The 15,321-nt window shown below is 32.0% G+C and overlaps 1 protein-coding gene across 1 annotated transcript in view; it reads left to right on the forward strand.

Moving 5' to 3' along the window:
- LOC145266664 (uncharacterized) overlaps nucleotides 1–14,459 on the forward strand; it is a 20,681-nt gene extending 6,222 nt beyond the window's left edge. The window contains exon 3 of the mRNA XM_080122590.1: nucleotides 12,839–14,459. Coding sequence (XP_079978716.1) covers nucleotides 12,839–12,971 — 133 coding nt within the window. The 3' untranslated portion in view covers nucleotides 12,972–14,459. The remainder of the gene's footprint in view (nucleotides 1–12,838) is intronic.
- Nucleotides 14,460–15,321: the final 862 nt, after the last annotated feature.

Raw genomic sequence — 15,321 nt, forward strand, 5'->3', positions numbered from 1 at the left:
CTTAATCCATAGATACCGGATATTAATTTTTATGTGTTATTTGCTAAATGCGATACGTTCTTTTTAATAAACACACAAACATATATATACATGTCTTTTTCATAATATTTCAAGACTTTTACTGTTATATTTCACGACTGATAAATATAATGTATATTTGTGCTGACTTTTTTGTCTATATTTTTAATGTTTAATTTGAATGTTTTTTTTCGAAAACTTTGCCACCATTGCTATATTTTGTCATTTTTTAATGTTTTGTTATTTTGCGATGTTAAAATCAAGGGTTGCTGGTTTTATGGAGTGTAAAATAAGTGATGCTTATATGCTATTTAAACTCTGATCCTTCTTCTTCGATATAGAGTAAAAATTGCAATGAATTATATTTATCTTACTAGTTGTTACCTGTATGTTTTTGTTATTGGTGTCAAAAATCAGTATCATACGCATAAATATATAAAACAGAATATTTTATTAAAATATAAAAATGTTAAAGGAACATTTTCGTAAAAAACAAGAATGTTAATTTATACGCACTGTTTACAGTGCTCAGCAACTATCAGCTCCGCAATCAGATCCAGTACCGTGATTATCATGAGGAACCATTTCGTAGTTTCAGCCGTACGCATCTCTGAAGTAACTCCCGCCCAAACGGGCATCATATTGTGACTGGTATAAGCTACTTTTCTCTCAAAATCTCGCCGTTTTAATACCAGATTTAGTAGGATGCATTAACCGTTGCTTCCTGCACATCTGTCGCAAAGTTTTCTTTTTACTTATCTGTTTGTCCAACAAAAACAATGTTGACTAGCTTTTGCTCAACATATCCTCAACATATCCAACTGAGTTTATTCCATATTTTATCATTTTTCCTGTCACTCAATCAGTAGATCACTATATCGCTCGTATTTTCTGTCTTCTGAAGTTGCAAAATTATCCCCCCGTGGTACAGTCAACCCTAACATAATTCCAACCTTCTTTTTTCACTCACTACGATCAGATCTTGTCTTTGCTGTTTAAGGACCAATGGGAATACCAATGTATTCTGGAGGTTTCTCGCTAAGTTCTTTGCCATCTTTTATTGGTTAACTGTTTCCTGTAGTGATATTTTATCATGCTCTTCCACGTCATTGAAAGTTTATTTTTGATCGTCTTTCTTCTTTTTCTTCTTCTTCTTCTTCTTCTTCTTCTTCTTCTTCTTCTTCTTCTTCTTCTTCTTCTTCTTATTATTATTATTATTATTATTATTATTATTATGTAGTAGCGTTTTTTATGACTTTCAAAAGTTGGTTAAGCCCCCATGTATATTGATTCATTGCCAATTCACAGTTAGTCAGAATATGGTTAGGAGTTCCTCTTTTTTCACATCTGAATTTATTATCATTGTCTATTTTTCATCGTACAGCTTCACAAACCAGTCGATTTTATTTGAAACAAAGTTCTGTCTCGCTTCCAAGCACAGATCTCTTTCATCCGATCTTCTGGGTCACCACACACATTTTTCAGCGACCACACTGACTTTGTTGAACAGAATTTCTTTTTTGTTTTATGTAAACAGATCTAAAATTCCACATAGTCCTTCACTTGTATCCTCGTGCTCTTAGATGTTAATATCTGCATGGGTCTCTTCTGCCTTCTACTTCTCCCCACTCCTTACTTCAGATGGATTAGATTTAATCTCCTAGTCATTAAGAAACGGATCATCATAATTGTCCTTATTTTTGACATTAAGAACCTCGATCCCAGCAAGGTTTTATGGAGTGTAAAATAACAATAAAAATAATTCTGATAATATTTCAGTCATACTAAAAAAGCTGCAACCCGAACAAGTACCCATTTTTACGCTGTTTAATCGATGCCTAAATGAGAAATGCTTCCAAACACTTTGGAAAACCTTATTAGTTTACTCAGTATGTATAAATACTGGAAATAGGTTTTCTGCATTTCAATACAGAGCAATTAGTTTTCCGTGTGTCATGAGTAAATTGCTTGAATTCGTGTGAAATAGATAACTTGTCAACAACCTAAGCAAAATCAACCTACTCAGTGACAATCAATATGGTTTCCATCCTAGGAGATCAACAGCTGCTGTACTGACTGTAATTTCACATAACATCACAGAATCTTTCGATGTAGGTTTCCTCTCTAGAGCAATAGCTCTTGACATCAAAGTGATTTGTAAGGATTTGTCATGAATGTATACTTCACAAGATTCCAGCCATGAAATATCTGAAAATAGCTCCTTTCTCTCCGATAGGTTTAATCAAGTTGCCGTCAATGAGCAGAAGTCCGAAGCTCAACGTATCAACGCCTCGAATATCTATTCTGTGCCCAATTCTTTTCGTTATCTTCATCAATGATCTTCCAAGCCATATTTAAGTTCATTCGTGGACATATCCGCAGACGACACAAATAACGACATAAATCTCCCAGAATCTCTCTTCTCCCAACTTGAGCACGTGGTGAAATAGGGCAAATGATGGCTGGTTAACTTTAACCTGTCCAAAAATCAAGCTCTTCCCATTAATAACAATTTGATTCCTACTTGCCTCAAATTGATATGAATAGCTCTAGTCTCTAAAAAGTACCTTAGGTCTGCAAGTTTTACTCCTGACTTGAAATGAAAGACATCAAATCTGTCGACAAAATCGATGGAAAAATGGTTGCGTCATTCTACCACTCCAAACGGCATCTTACTCCCAACGCAATCCCCTACCTACAATAATCAAATACGTCATAAAATACATCATTAGGCGAGGAACTGCTCGGAGCATTTTATCCTGCCTTGACTAAGTTCAAAACCCTGTAGGCGACACCCATTTCCTCTCTCTGTAACCCTTTTCACACAGAAGAGACATTTCGAGCCTATCTCTGCTCTGTTGTTATTTTCATAGTAAGTTCCCAACCAAGCTTTGATCTCTACCCCTGTTAAAATTTCACAAAAAGCACTCGTTTAACTGCAACCCCTATCAACAATTTCCCTCACACATTACATGTGCCTAAATCTAAACGCAAATTCCACAAAAAAGGTTTATTTCCTAGAATTGCTTGCCTGTAGAAGTCTGTTCCGCTGGCCGGATTTCCAACAGACTACAACCTGGTCGTCTTCAAGTACAATATAAACAAATACTAGATAAGCTGCAACCAAATTCTACCCAAATCTCCATCACTAACGGCCACTACACTGTTGTTTCTATGACCACTGTAGACTCATTAACTCTTATCCTCGAGCGGTTTTCGGGCCTTGATAAGTGGTGAGTGTATTGTAAAAAAATATGGCGCTTCTGCAGTTTATCAACCGTGCTAATTTTAAGAGAAAATTCTCGCGTTAAATTCAATTTTTACGGTATCCTTTGTTTATTAAATTTCTAAATTTCTTCCCTGTGTTAAGAATGCCTTTCTAAATGATAACCTTATTTCCGTGCGCTCCTTAAATTGCACAAGTACTTATATTCTTATATTTTTGTAAAATACTATGGCAAAATGTTAGAAATACAAGAAAAATTAGACAAGCATAACTTGATATTTAATATTAAAATAATGTAAACAATAAAATCCACCAGTAATGTAATCCGCCTTAATAATTTTCTCCAAAAATAGAGATGAAAATCAATCTATGTCTTTAAATCTACGTGACTTTTGAAATGTGATATTTTCTTTTGTCACAAGTACGTACATCACACTGATTCCCTATACTTTTGCCATTTAATACAGGGAGAATTCTCAACAAGCACTGGATTTTCTATAAGAGGTTATGGGCTCTCTTGTAGAGAAAGGCATTTATACAAGAGAAATAATTCTCGTTAAGGGATTCATCATTTTACTTTTTTCGAAGAACAATAAAACCAACGCAACATGAGGAACTGTGCTTTCTATTCAAACGCTGAAAATGCAAAGATAGTTGAACAGGATGGGAAAGATTTTATTAAAGAAAACTGCGACAATTGGTTTAAAAGAAACGTTGATAATATATTAAGATCTTTAACATGAAAATTGAAAGAAAATAAAGCGGCAAAAAACAGTTTCTAACACAAATAATCATATGTTAATTTGTCTGTTGCACTTATTTTGAAATAAATACATTTGCTAAATGAATAGCAAAACGTAGCAGGACACCAGAAAAAAGTTGCATAAGTATATTAAAGTAATTATATTAAAGTATATTTAAGGGAAAGCTGATTACTCTCTATCATCGATTCTGAATTGCTTCTCTTTGTCTACTTAGCAATTTATACCTATAAGTTTTTTGTGTATTGATATTCATATTAAAACCCCGTTTTCTGTTTATTTTAAAAGAAAATACAACTTTGTTATATATAGGTACATTGAATAGCATTTATCTGCAAAAGATCTAGCTAATTTGCATATTCTTTTAAAAATTCATTTTAATTAATCCCCTATTAGTTTTTTCGGTTTGCTTATGAGATGATCATCTTTAGTTAAATATTACGTGTAATCATATTCATGCAGATATTCTATATGATTTATACTTGCGTAATATTGGCGTAAAAAGGTTATAGTAAGCCCAAACCTCTTTCTACATATATATATATATATATATATATATATATATATATATATATATATATATATATATATATATATAGAAAGAGGTTTGGGCTTACTATAACCTTTATAATATATATATATATATATATATATATATATATATATATATATATACACACACACACACACACACACACACACACACACACACACACACACACACACACACAGTAGCATCCAAAAGTTAAGGAACGATCGATCATTTTTTTTAATGGCTTCTAACTTTATCTATGAAAAAGAAAAAAAAAATTTTTTTGGTGAATTTTCCAATGTTTAATAATGGTAGTTAAAGAAAAAAATCTTTTTAATTTTTGATTTTAATACGTATTATTTTTTTTTTACATATAAATAAATTTAATTAAATTACAGGCGTCCAAAAGTTAAGGAACGAGGAAAATTCATTATGAAAAAATAAAGAATCCTTTCAGTATTTAGTGAAAAGCCCCTTGTTTTCAATCACACTATGGCAACTTTTGCTGCAAGACAGAACTAATCGTTCACATGTTATAGGTAAAATATTATTCCAGGATGTTTTTATATATTCCCATAAATCATCAAGATTTTTTGGTTTTTTTCTGTGATCTTATCACCAATAATTTTCCAAACATTTTCAATTGGATTCAGGTCTGGGCTCTGAGCTGGCCAATCCATAACGCAAATATTGGATCTATTTAGCTCTTCTAAAACTATTTTTGCTTTATGGCACAGTGCGTTGTCTTGCATAAAGATATCAGAATTAGAAAGATTAGGTACCACATGTTCTCTAATCAATTCTCTGTACATTCGGGCATTAACTTTTCCATGAATTCTCACAAGGGGCCCAGTTCCTTTTGAAGATCTCATGCCCCATACCATTATACTGCGGCCTCCAAATTTTACTGTATTTTTAACGCACTTAGGGGACAGTCTTTCTCCATTTTTTCTTCTTACATGTGGTCTTTTGTCTGATCCGAAAAGATTAAATTTAGATTCATCAGTAAAATGAACCTTTTCCCATATAATTTACTATCAAAGATATCGCATAAAGTATAAATCATGTAGAATATCTGCATGAATACATTTTCACGTCATAATTATTAATAGTATTAGTTAAGATGATCATAAGACCCCCCACAAAAAAACTAATAGGGAATTAATTAAAATGAATGTTTAAAAGAATATGCAAATTAGCTAGATCTTTTGCAGATGAATGCAATTCCACGATCCATATATAAGAAAGTAGTATTTTCTTTTAAATAAAGAGAAAACAAGTTTTTAATATGAATAGCAACACACACACACACACACACACAAATTCATAAAAGTATATACCACATGTTTTGGCAATTTTATAAGTTCTAAATCTCAGCAACTATTTATCAGCATTTTAACAAATGGCGTTGGAAACATGATGACCTGAATTGTGTAGTGGGCTATGAGACATTTTCCCCTAAGGTCTCACATTAAGGGGATCATCCATCATCCAGGGCTTTTTGTTGGCACTTTTTTACAGTCATAAAATGTTTGGGTAAAGATGCAGTATCTTTCCACCCTAAAAATCCTTAGAAATTACCACTATTACAAGTTTTCGGGAGTGCTGAAAACGAAAATAACGTTTAAAATTCTAGGAAACAATTAGTTTCGAAGATATGAATAAATTATACTTTCAAAAAGTGAGGGATCACTTTTCTATATCAATTAAACGTAAAATAAGCATGCACTTTATAGCTACATTTTTAAAGGTTCTGTAATTTTTGGAAAGGTGGTTTTTATTGCGGCTTGGTAAACCAACCCAAAACCTACATTAAAAAAACTTGTTTTTTTTATAGGTTTTCAGGTGTTCTGAAAACGAATGTCGAATATGTATTTCCCGAGAATTAAGTGAAATATGCGCGCGCTTGCGTGTACAATAATGGCCACCACTTATAACATAAAGAATGTCATTGCTTAATACCCAGAAAATACTTATTTGTGGAAAATTTGAATGCAATATTCGTTTTCAGCACACACGGAAACCTATGAAAAACCGGCCACAATTACCAAAAAAAAAGCACCGCCTCTTAAAAAGTACAGACACAGCCCCCCCCAAAGGTAGCTATAAAATATGCGTTCATTTTATGTTGAATTAATATAAAAAAGTGATCCCCACTTTTTAAAACTGTACTTTCTATATTTCTTGAAAACTACTCGTTTCCTGGAATTTTAAACGTTATTTTCGTTTTCAGCATCTTCGAAAACCTATGAGAGTGGTAATTTAGAAGGACTTTTTGAGGGTGGAAAGCACGTCTATCAATAAATTATAGACATTTGTTTTCAAAGTTTTGCATACAGATTACAAAATATCTGATATTTCCCCCAAATATCTAGTCTTGACGGAGGAGAGACTAAAACTTGCTGCTATCGTTTCAAATGATCTGAAACAACAGCAAGGGGAGACTTTATTCTAAATATTTCTCATATTTTATATCTCCTGGCTTTGATTTTTATACATGAGTAAATTTGACAGTGTGTCAAGGCCAGAGATCTTTGGAATATATATATTAGCATTTCAGCCCGGCGTTGTCCGGGTGTTTGTAGGTGTATGTTGAGCAAAAAAAAAAAAAAAATTAAAAAGTGGTCAATTTTTTAAAATTTTGACCCCTATTATGACCCCGTAACATTTATTGTTTTGGGCTCAAATCAAGTTATTAAGTTAGATCCATGTCCAAAGAACCTATATCTAAAATTTCAAGTGCGTAAACTGAAAATTGTCGGAGGAGTTTGGTAGAGATCTCAAAGGTCAAATCGTTGAACATTGACGCCTTAACAGTCAAATTTCTGGCCGAAAACCGATCACAGATTTTCCCAAATCTCAATACCCTGTATATCAAATGTTGAGTCTGTAGACTAAAAATTGACAAAGTTATTGCGTAGGAAAATGTACACACAGACAGACAGACAGACAGACAGACAGACAGACACGTTCACTTTCCTATATAGCCCGGTGTTTGGATGTGTATGTTGCCCGGGTGTTTGGATGTGTATGTTGAGCAAAAAAAAAAAAAAAAAGAGTGGTAGTAGGAAGGCAGGCTCGAACGCAAAGGAGGAAAAGAACGGGGTAAAACCTAACGTTTATGCTGTTACCACCACCACCAAAACGGAAGCGACATTTTTTAAAATTAAGGCTAGACACTCTAAAGGAGAGGATAGCTTTAAAACATATCTGCGAAAAAAGTGACATCCCTGTAGAAAAGTGCCTAGTTAAAGGGGAAGCTATTAATGTTTTTAGCCAATTTTTCGATATTTGTCGTATGAAAGGTCGAACTTTAAAACGATACTAATCTTGGTAAAATCCGTCGCCTCTATTAAAAGTTTAAGGCAGACATGCAAACAGACATACATACATACATTTATATATTGGTAACTAAAAATTTTCGACCCAAACTGATGAAAAAGCTTGCCCTATCTCTCAATACCCTTTATGTAAAATTTCCAATAATTAGACCAGAAATTGTCTGAGTAATTTGGAAGTGACCGCAGAGGTCAATTTTTTAAACTTTGACCCTATTATGACCCCTTAAAATTTATTGTTTTGAGTTCAAATTAAGTTATTAAATTAGACCCATGTCCAAGGAACCTATATCTAAAATTTCAAGGGCGTAGACCGAAAATTGTCGGAGGAGTTTGGTAGAGTTCTCAAAGGTTTAATCGTTGAACTTTTACCCCTTAATCGAAGAATTCCTGCCCAAAAACCAATCACATCGATTTTCCCAAATCTCAGTACCCTGTATATGAAATTTCGAGTCTATAGACTTTAAATTGACAGAGTTATTGCGTAGGGAAATGTACACAGACACACACACAGACATAAACACATATACACACACAGGCACGTTCACTTATGTATATATATATATATATATATGTATATATATACATATATATATATGTATATATATATATATACATATATATATATATATATATATATATATATATAGAGAGAGAGAGAGAGAGAGAGAGAGAGACATAGATAGATGTTCATTTGTTTGTTTTATTCAACTACTCTGATGAGTCGTGGACGACGAAACACGTGTCAGTGGATATTTAAAAAATATATCTATAATATAAAGCTGAATGTGTGTGTGTGTGTGTGTGTGTGTGTCTGGTCACGAATAGGCTTCTATACTGTTGACTATTTTAAAAAACTGATTACATATAATGATAGAAGATGTATCGAGACATAGGAATGGGTATGTTTGATCTGGCAGAACGGTGGTTCATTAAAATTGTGGGGTCTGCGTTTGTGCCTGGTCCACAAAGTATGGAAATAAAAAATTTAATAATTTAGAATAGTGTTTTTGATATAGATGTACATAATAATACTTTGATAAGTATGTTTTAACTTAAATAGGGATGGTATAATAAAATTGTGGGGTCTGCGTACGCGCCTGGCCTCCATAGAATGGAAACAGGCACAAACTTTAATAAAGACTTTTCATATCTATCTGCGTAAGTATACTTTGATAATTATGTTTCAGTTTGAAGAAATATGGTATAATAAAATTATGGGGTGTTCGTTCGCGCCTGACCTCCAAAGAATGGAAATATGTCACAAAGTTTAACAAGGTTTTTTAATATAGATTCACAGAATATTGTGATAAGTGTTACAGTGTAAACAGGTATGGTCTAATAAATTATGCGGTCAATCTATTTTATTTTTACTTTCATCATATTTTGGTTTGATAGCCCCAAATTCGAAGCTATCTCTTTATAACATTTCCTTTTAATAACCTATCATACTTTCATAACTCAGAGTCCATTTTCTGCAGGCTGTTTTTGAACCCAGTCAACGAGCGGTACTTTGCTAGTATGTATATATATATATATATATATATATATATATATATATATATATATCGCCATTAATAAGTAAACATGTATTAAAAGTACATAATTTAATTTTAGACACGTATAATAATTAATACATATAATCAGTTAATAAATTACATAACAAAAATACACTCATTTCATTCCAGTTACACGCCTATATGCATGTCCAAGGAACCTATATCTAAAATTCCAACTGTTTAGACCTAAAATTGTCGGAGGAGTTTGGTAAAGTTGTACAAAGGTCAAATCGTTGAACTTTGATCCCTTAATCGACAAATTTCTGGCCGAAAACCGATCACCTCGATTTTCCCGAAACTCAGTACCCTGTATATGAAATTTCGAATCTAGAGACTAAAAATTGACAGAGTTATTGCGTAGGGAAATGTACACAGACAGACAGACAGACAGGCACACAGACACGTTCACTTTTATAGATATATAAGCTAGCATGGGTGCCCGGCGTCGCCCGGGTGTTTGGAAGTGTATGCTGAGCAAAAAAAAAAACAAAAAAAAAACAACAAAAAAAACGGTCAATTTTTTTAATTTGACTTAAAATGTATTGTTTTGGGTTCAAGTCGAGTCATTAAGTTAGATCTATGCCCAAGGAACTTATATCTAAATTTTCAAGTGTTTAGACCAAAAATTGTCGGAGGACTATAGTAGAGTTCTCAAAGGTCAAATCGTTGAACTTTGACCCCTTAACAGCGAAATTTCTGGCCGAAAACCAATCATATAGATTTTCCCAAATCTCCGTACCCTGTATATCAAATTTTGAGTCTGTAGACTAAAAATTGACAAAGTTATTGCGTAAGGAAATGTACACACACACACACACACACACACACACACACACACACACACACACACACACACACACAGTTCACTTTTATAGATATACTAGCATGTGTGCCCGGCATTGCTCGGGTATTTGGAGATGTATGTTGAGCAAAAAAAAAAAAAAAAAAAAGTGGTCGATTTTTTAAAACTTTGCCCCTATTATGACCCCTTAAAATTTATTGTGTTGGGATCAAATAACATTATTACGTTAGATCCATGTCAACGGAACCTATATCTAAAATTTCAAGTGTTTAGACCGAAAATTGTTGGATAAGTTTGGTAGAGTTCTCAAAGGTCAAATCGTTGAACTTTAACCCCTTAATCTAAAAATTGCTGGCCGAAAACCGATCACATCAGTTTTCCCAAATCTCACTACCCTGTATATCAAATTTCGATTCTGTAGACTTTAAATTGACAGAGTTATTGCGTAGGGAAATGTACACACACAGACACACAGACAGACACTTTCATTTTTATAGATATAAGAGATATATAGATTGATAGATAGATTAGACGCAATATATAGTAATGATTAAAATGTTAAAAAAATATAAAGATTCGTTCGCCGCCACCGAGAATCGAAACCAAAACGTTCAGCTTACGACTTATTTTTGCCTCTGCTGCCAATGACTGGGCTACGAAGACATATTTTCTACAATGCTGAAAATTAAAACATGAACCGATAGCTACTACGTGATGCGTTTGTAATGGTGGCGTTCGACCTTCACCTGGCAAATTTCATTTTTTAAAGTTTTCACACTTTTGCTCCGATTTTTCCGGGCTAAAACCCAAATATAAAGTTTCGCATTGATTCAAATACCTTATATATGAAGTTTCATGTGTGTAGACCAAAAACTGTAGGAGGAGTTTGTTAGGCAAATTTTTTTAAACAAAAGTATATACGTATACATAAATATATATGGAAACAATTTTGTGTTTACTATAAACTGTTAAGCAAATATTATGCAAGTATAAATCATGTAGAATATCTGTATTAATATAATTACACGTAATATTTAACTAAAGATGATTATCTCATTAGAAAACCGAAGCAACTAATAGGGAATTAATTAAAATGAATGTTTAAAAGAATATGCAAATTAATTAGATCTTTTGCGAGTGAATGCAATTCCACAACCCATATATAAGAAAAATTGTATTTTCTTTTTAAATAAATAGAAAAGAGGGTTTTAATATGGATATCAATACACACAAAAGAAACACGAATTTATAGGAGTATATATATATATATATATATATATATATATATATATATATATATATATATATGATGAAAATAATGGAAATAGTATTCCGACAAAATAGAGAAATAAAAAGGAACAAACCGTATTATGTGTTCATCAACGTTTCGTCTTTATTTCAGAGGAAGTCTCGAAATAAAGACGAAACGTTGATGAACACATAATACGGTCTGTTCCTTTTTATTTCTCTCTCTTTCTCTCTCTCTATATATATATATCTCAGAGGAATAGATTGTTTGCTTGATGCATTGCTGGTAAGGATAATATATTAGTGATAATATATGAGAGATTGAAAAAGCCGAGAACCAGCAAAGTGAAAAAAAAAAAAAATAAAATAAACAGCCGTATTTTTTTTTACTAAAAACATTTCACAATCCTCGATAAGCAAGATTATTGATATGTCCGATGTGGTGTAAAGTCCTTAGCTTGTAAAGGTATTTAATTAATTTCGGGAAATATCCTTCTTTTATCCGAAAGAAATTAAAAGTGATACTTAAAAATGGCGGAGAAATCAGGTATGCAGAAACAGCAGTGTCGCAGCAAAACTTAACTGATATATATATATATATATATATATATATATATATATATATATATATATATATATATATATATATATATATATATATAGTAAGTTATAAAATATATATGGCGATTAAGCTACACTGAATATTCCGCGTTTCATCCACTCTAGGACTCTTCAGGCTTATGCGCAAATTTGTGGTTGTCTGTCGTTTTTATATACGCACCATCTATTGAGATTTTAGTTAGCCAATCAGCTTTCTAGTATCCACCGCGCCCCTCCTATCAGCCAATGAACATGCACTTATCGGACAAAAGCCTATTTGACCTTTGGTTGTCCTGTTTTTTGTGTGTGCTCTATTTAGCCTGGATATCTAGTTTCTTGACCGGTTTTAAATCTAGGTTAGGGTTTTTTGTTTTTGTTTTTTTGTTTTTTATGTTAGTTTATATATATATATATGTACATACATATATGCACACACACACACACACACACGCACACACACACACATATATATACATATATAAATATATACATATATATGTGATCGGTTATGTATATTCATGTTTATTTAATTTATTTATTTGTTTACCTAATGGTCACCCATCTGGTACTGGTCAGACTCAACGTTACTGAATGTTGGTGATCTGGCGGGAACTGGCATGTCAACGGGTATATATGTAAATTTCACTAGGATAAAGAAAAATTCTCGCCTTTTTGTATTCATCAGTTCATCAGTTTTTTGTGAACTTTTACCTCACTATATTTTTTATTATTTCCTTTATCCTTCCCATTGCAGAAAAGGAACAAAGAAGAAGAAGAAGAAGAAGAAGAAGAAGAAGAAGAAATGGAAGAAGATGAAATGGAAGAAGAAGAAGTGGAAGAAGAAGAAATGGAAGAAGAAGAAATGGAAGAAGAAAGTGTCTAAATGATTTAGGAGAGAGAAAAATATATAATATTGATTCAAATCCCTAGTTCCATCGTTGTTTGAATAAACGATGCCCATATAAACGTTATCAGCCATTTATTATCGATACAAAGTGAAAAAAAACAAAACAAACAAAACAAAAAAAAAAGGGAAAACAAAAAGCAAAAAATAAAACAGGGGAAAATACAAGCAAATAAATACGCAGGTTATTGTAAGAAGATCCCCCCCTCCCAACTAGCAAAACAAACAACAAAAATAAAAACGGACATCTTTTTCTCCCTAGCTTTCTACCTCATCTTTCGCCGAGTCAAACTGTACACAAACGGTGGATCGATTACAGACATGTTTTCGCATGTCAACAGGATTCGTATTTGGCTTAAATCTATCACAAATCAACCTTTATTGATATTTGATGGCCATTATCATTGATAGGTAGATGACTGAGTAGTCAAGTCGGTTCCAAGTTTTAATTCGTAATTTTTTACCCATTCAAGATAAAGCTGAAGATCTAGGTTTACATCTGTCAGAATAAATAGAATAAAAGAAAACAGGTTTATTATTATTTACTCATTAGAAGTTTCTCCAGAAATGTTTAAATGATCGGTTATTGACCAAAACATTTCTGAAATTTGTGCAACAAGGGACCCATCCAGACTTCCAGTAGTCTTCGCTTGTTTCGATAATTTTTGAAAATCACATTGCGCTCTCGCAACATTTACCATTGAATACTTATTGGTAAAGTTCATTTTTCTGGACAATAAGCTTTCTCAAGATTTCAGTATTCTTCCTGATCATCCAGTGCTTTTCCAACCCAGCCTTTCCATCTTTAACTTTCACACGAATTATCTAAGATGCTGTTATCACTTTGTTCTATTTTTTTATAGAGGTTGCCGTTACGAGTTAGTTTAAATATCTACCTTGATAGTTTCATCTTTTGTGGTTGCATAAAATGTTTTTGCTGTTTCTCGTTGTCTTCATACGAAATTAGTTTTGTTTATCTGTAATTATTGTAATTGTTGTAATTATTGTAATTGTTGTAATTATTGTAATTGTTGTAATTGTTGTAATTATTGTAATTATTGTAATTGTTGTAATTATTGTAATTGTTGTAATTATTGTAATTGTTATAATTATTCGCTGAAATCTGGTTAGAAGTTGACTTCTGTACTAAAGCATTTCAAAAAATATTACTGTTGCTTTCGACGGTTACATGTTGTGTATAGTGTCAATCTCTGAATCTTTTCGTTTTTCAAGTTTTTCTATTTTGTTTTCGGAACTGTTCCAATTGTTACATAATAAAAGACACATGAAAGACACCTTAATCACATAAGAAAAGGTCGGTTGGACGATCCCAATTAAGCAGTTAATGAAGAAGAAGATGTAATTGAGATAATGTATGACACTGTCGACATCGAAGCACCCCAAGCAGCTCCAAAACAACGCCGATCAAGAAGGAAAAGGAAATTCACGGGTCCTTTAACTTTCGATACAATTATATTAACCACGAGGTAAACACTCTTGTGAAAGAAAATATTGCGACCTAACTCGAAACGGCGGAAATATCGATAACATTTCTTGTATTTAGTTTTTTGTAAAAATTCGCGTCTTTCTTAATGACCCTTTCATAGGGCCACAAAAATAAAATAATATAATATAATATAATATTAATATAATATAATATAATATTAGTATAATAATATAATATCTTTAATATAATATAATGATATATGATATAATATAATATAATATGATATATAATATAATATAATATAGTAAAAGGTAATAAATATAGCGTAATATATTATAATAAAAATAACTATGCCGGGTCGTAAAATGGGCTTAAATTCATGCAGATTTCTTATTTCTTATTATAGAGTCAATCATCTATTAAATATTATATTCGATTCAATATATAATACTGATTTTAAAAGTTAAAAAAATTGTGTTGGGTGCCATCAGAATCGAGTGGCTGCTTTAACTGTGTCTCCTACCGATGTAGCTATCAAAAAATCAGCAAGAAAGATGAAATATTGAACAATTTGAAAAAATGAATTAAACTGGGCATGGGCAGAAAAAGGAAAATATATGGCGGCAAATTGATATAAACAGTTTGCATTTCAACTTACCGATATATGTCTATACGCGTTATTCATCCAAACAAAGATTTTACTTGTTATAAAATATTGTTTGTGTAATATTACTATTTCCTGTTACTTTTGGTATTATGTGACTAGTAGTTTAACAGTTTATTGTTATTTATTATTTGAATATTAAAAAATAAAAATAATATAATAAAAACACTGGCGATTTAATACCGATTTTCGTTTTTACTGTTTTAAAAATTTGAAACAATA

Source organism: Euprymna scolopes, chromosome 41 (genome assembly GCF_053919585.1).
Source record: "Euprymna scolopes isolate OS-2025 chromosome 41, ASM5391958v1, whole genome shotgun sequence".
In the NCBI taxonomy this organism is placed as follows: Eukaryota; Metazoa; Mollusca; class Cephalopoda; order Sepiida; family Sepiolidae; genus Euprymna; species Euprymna scolopes.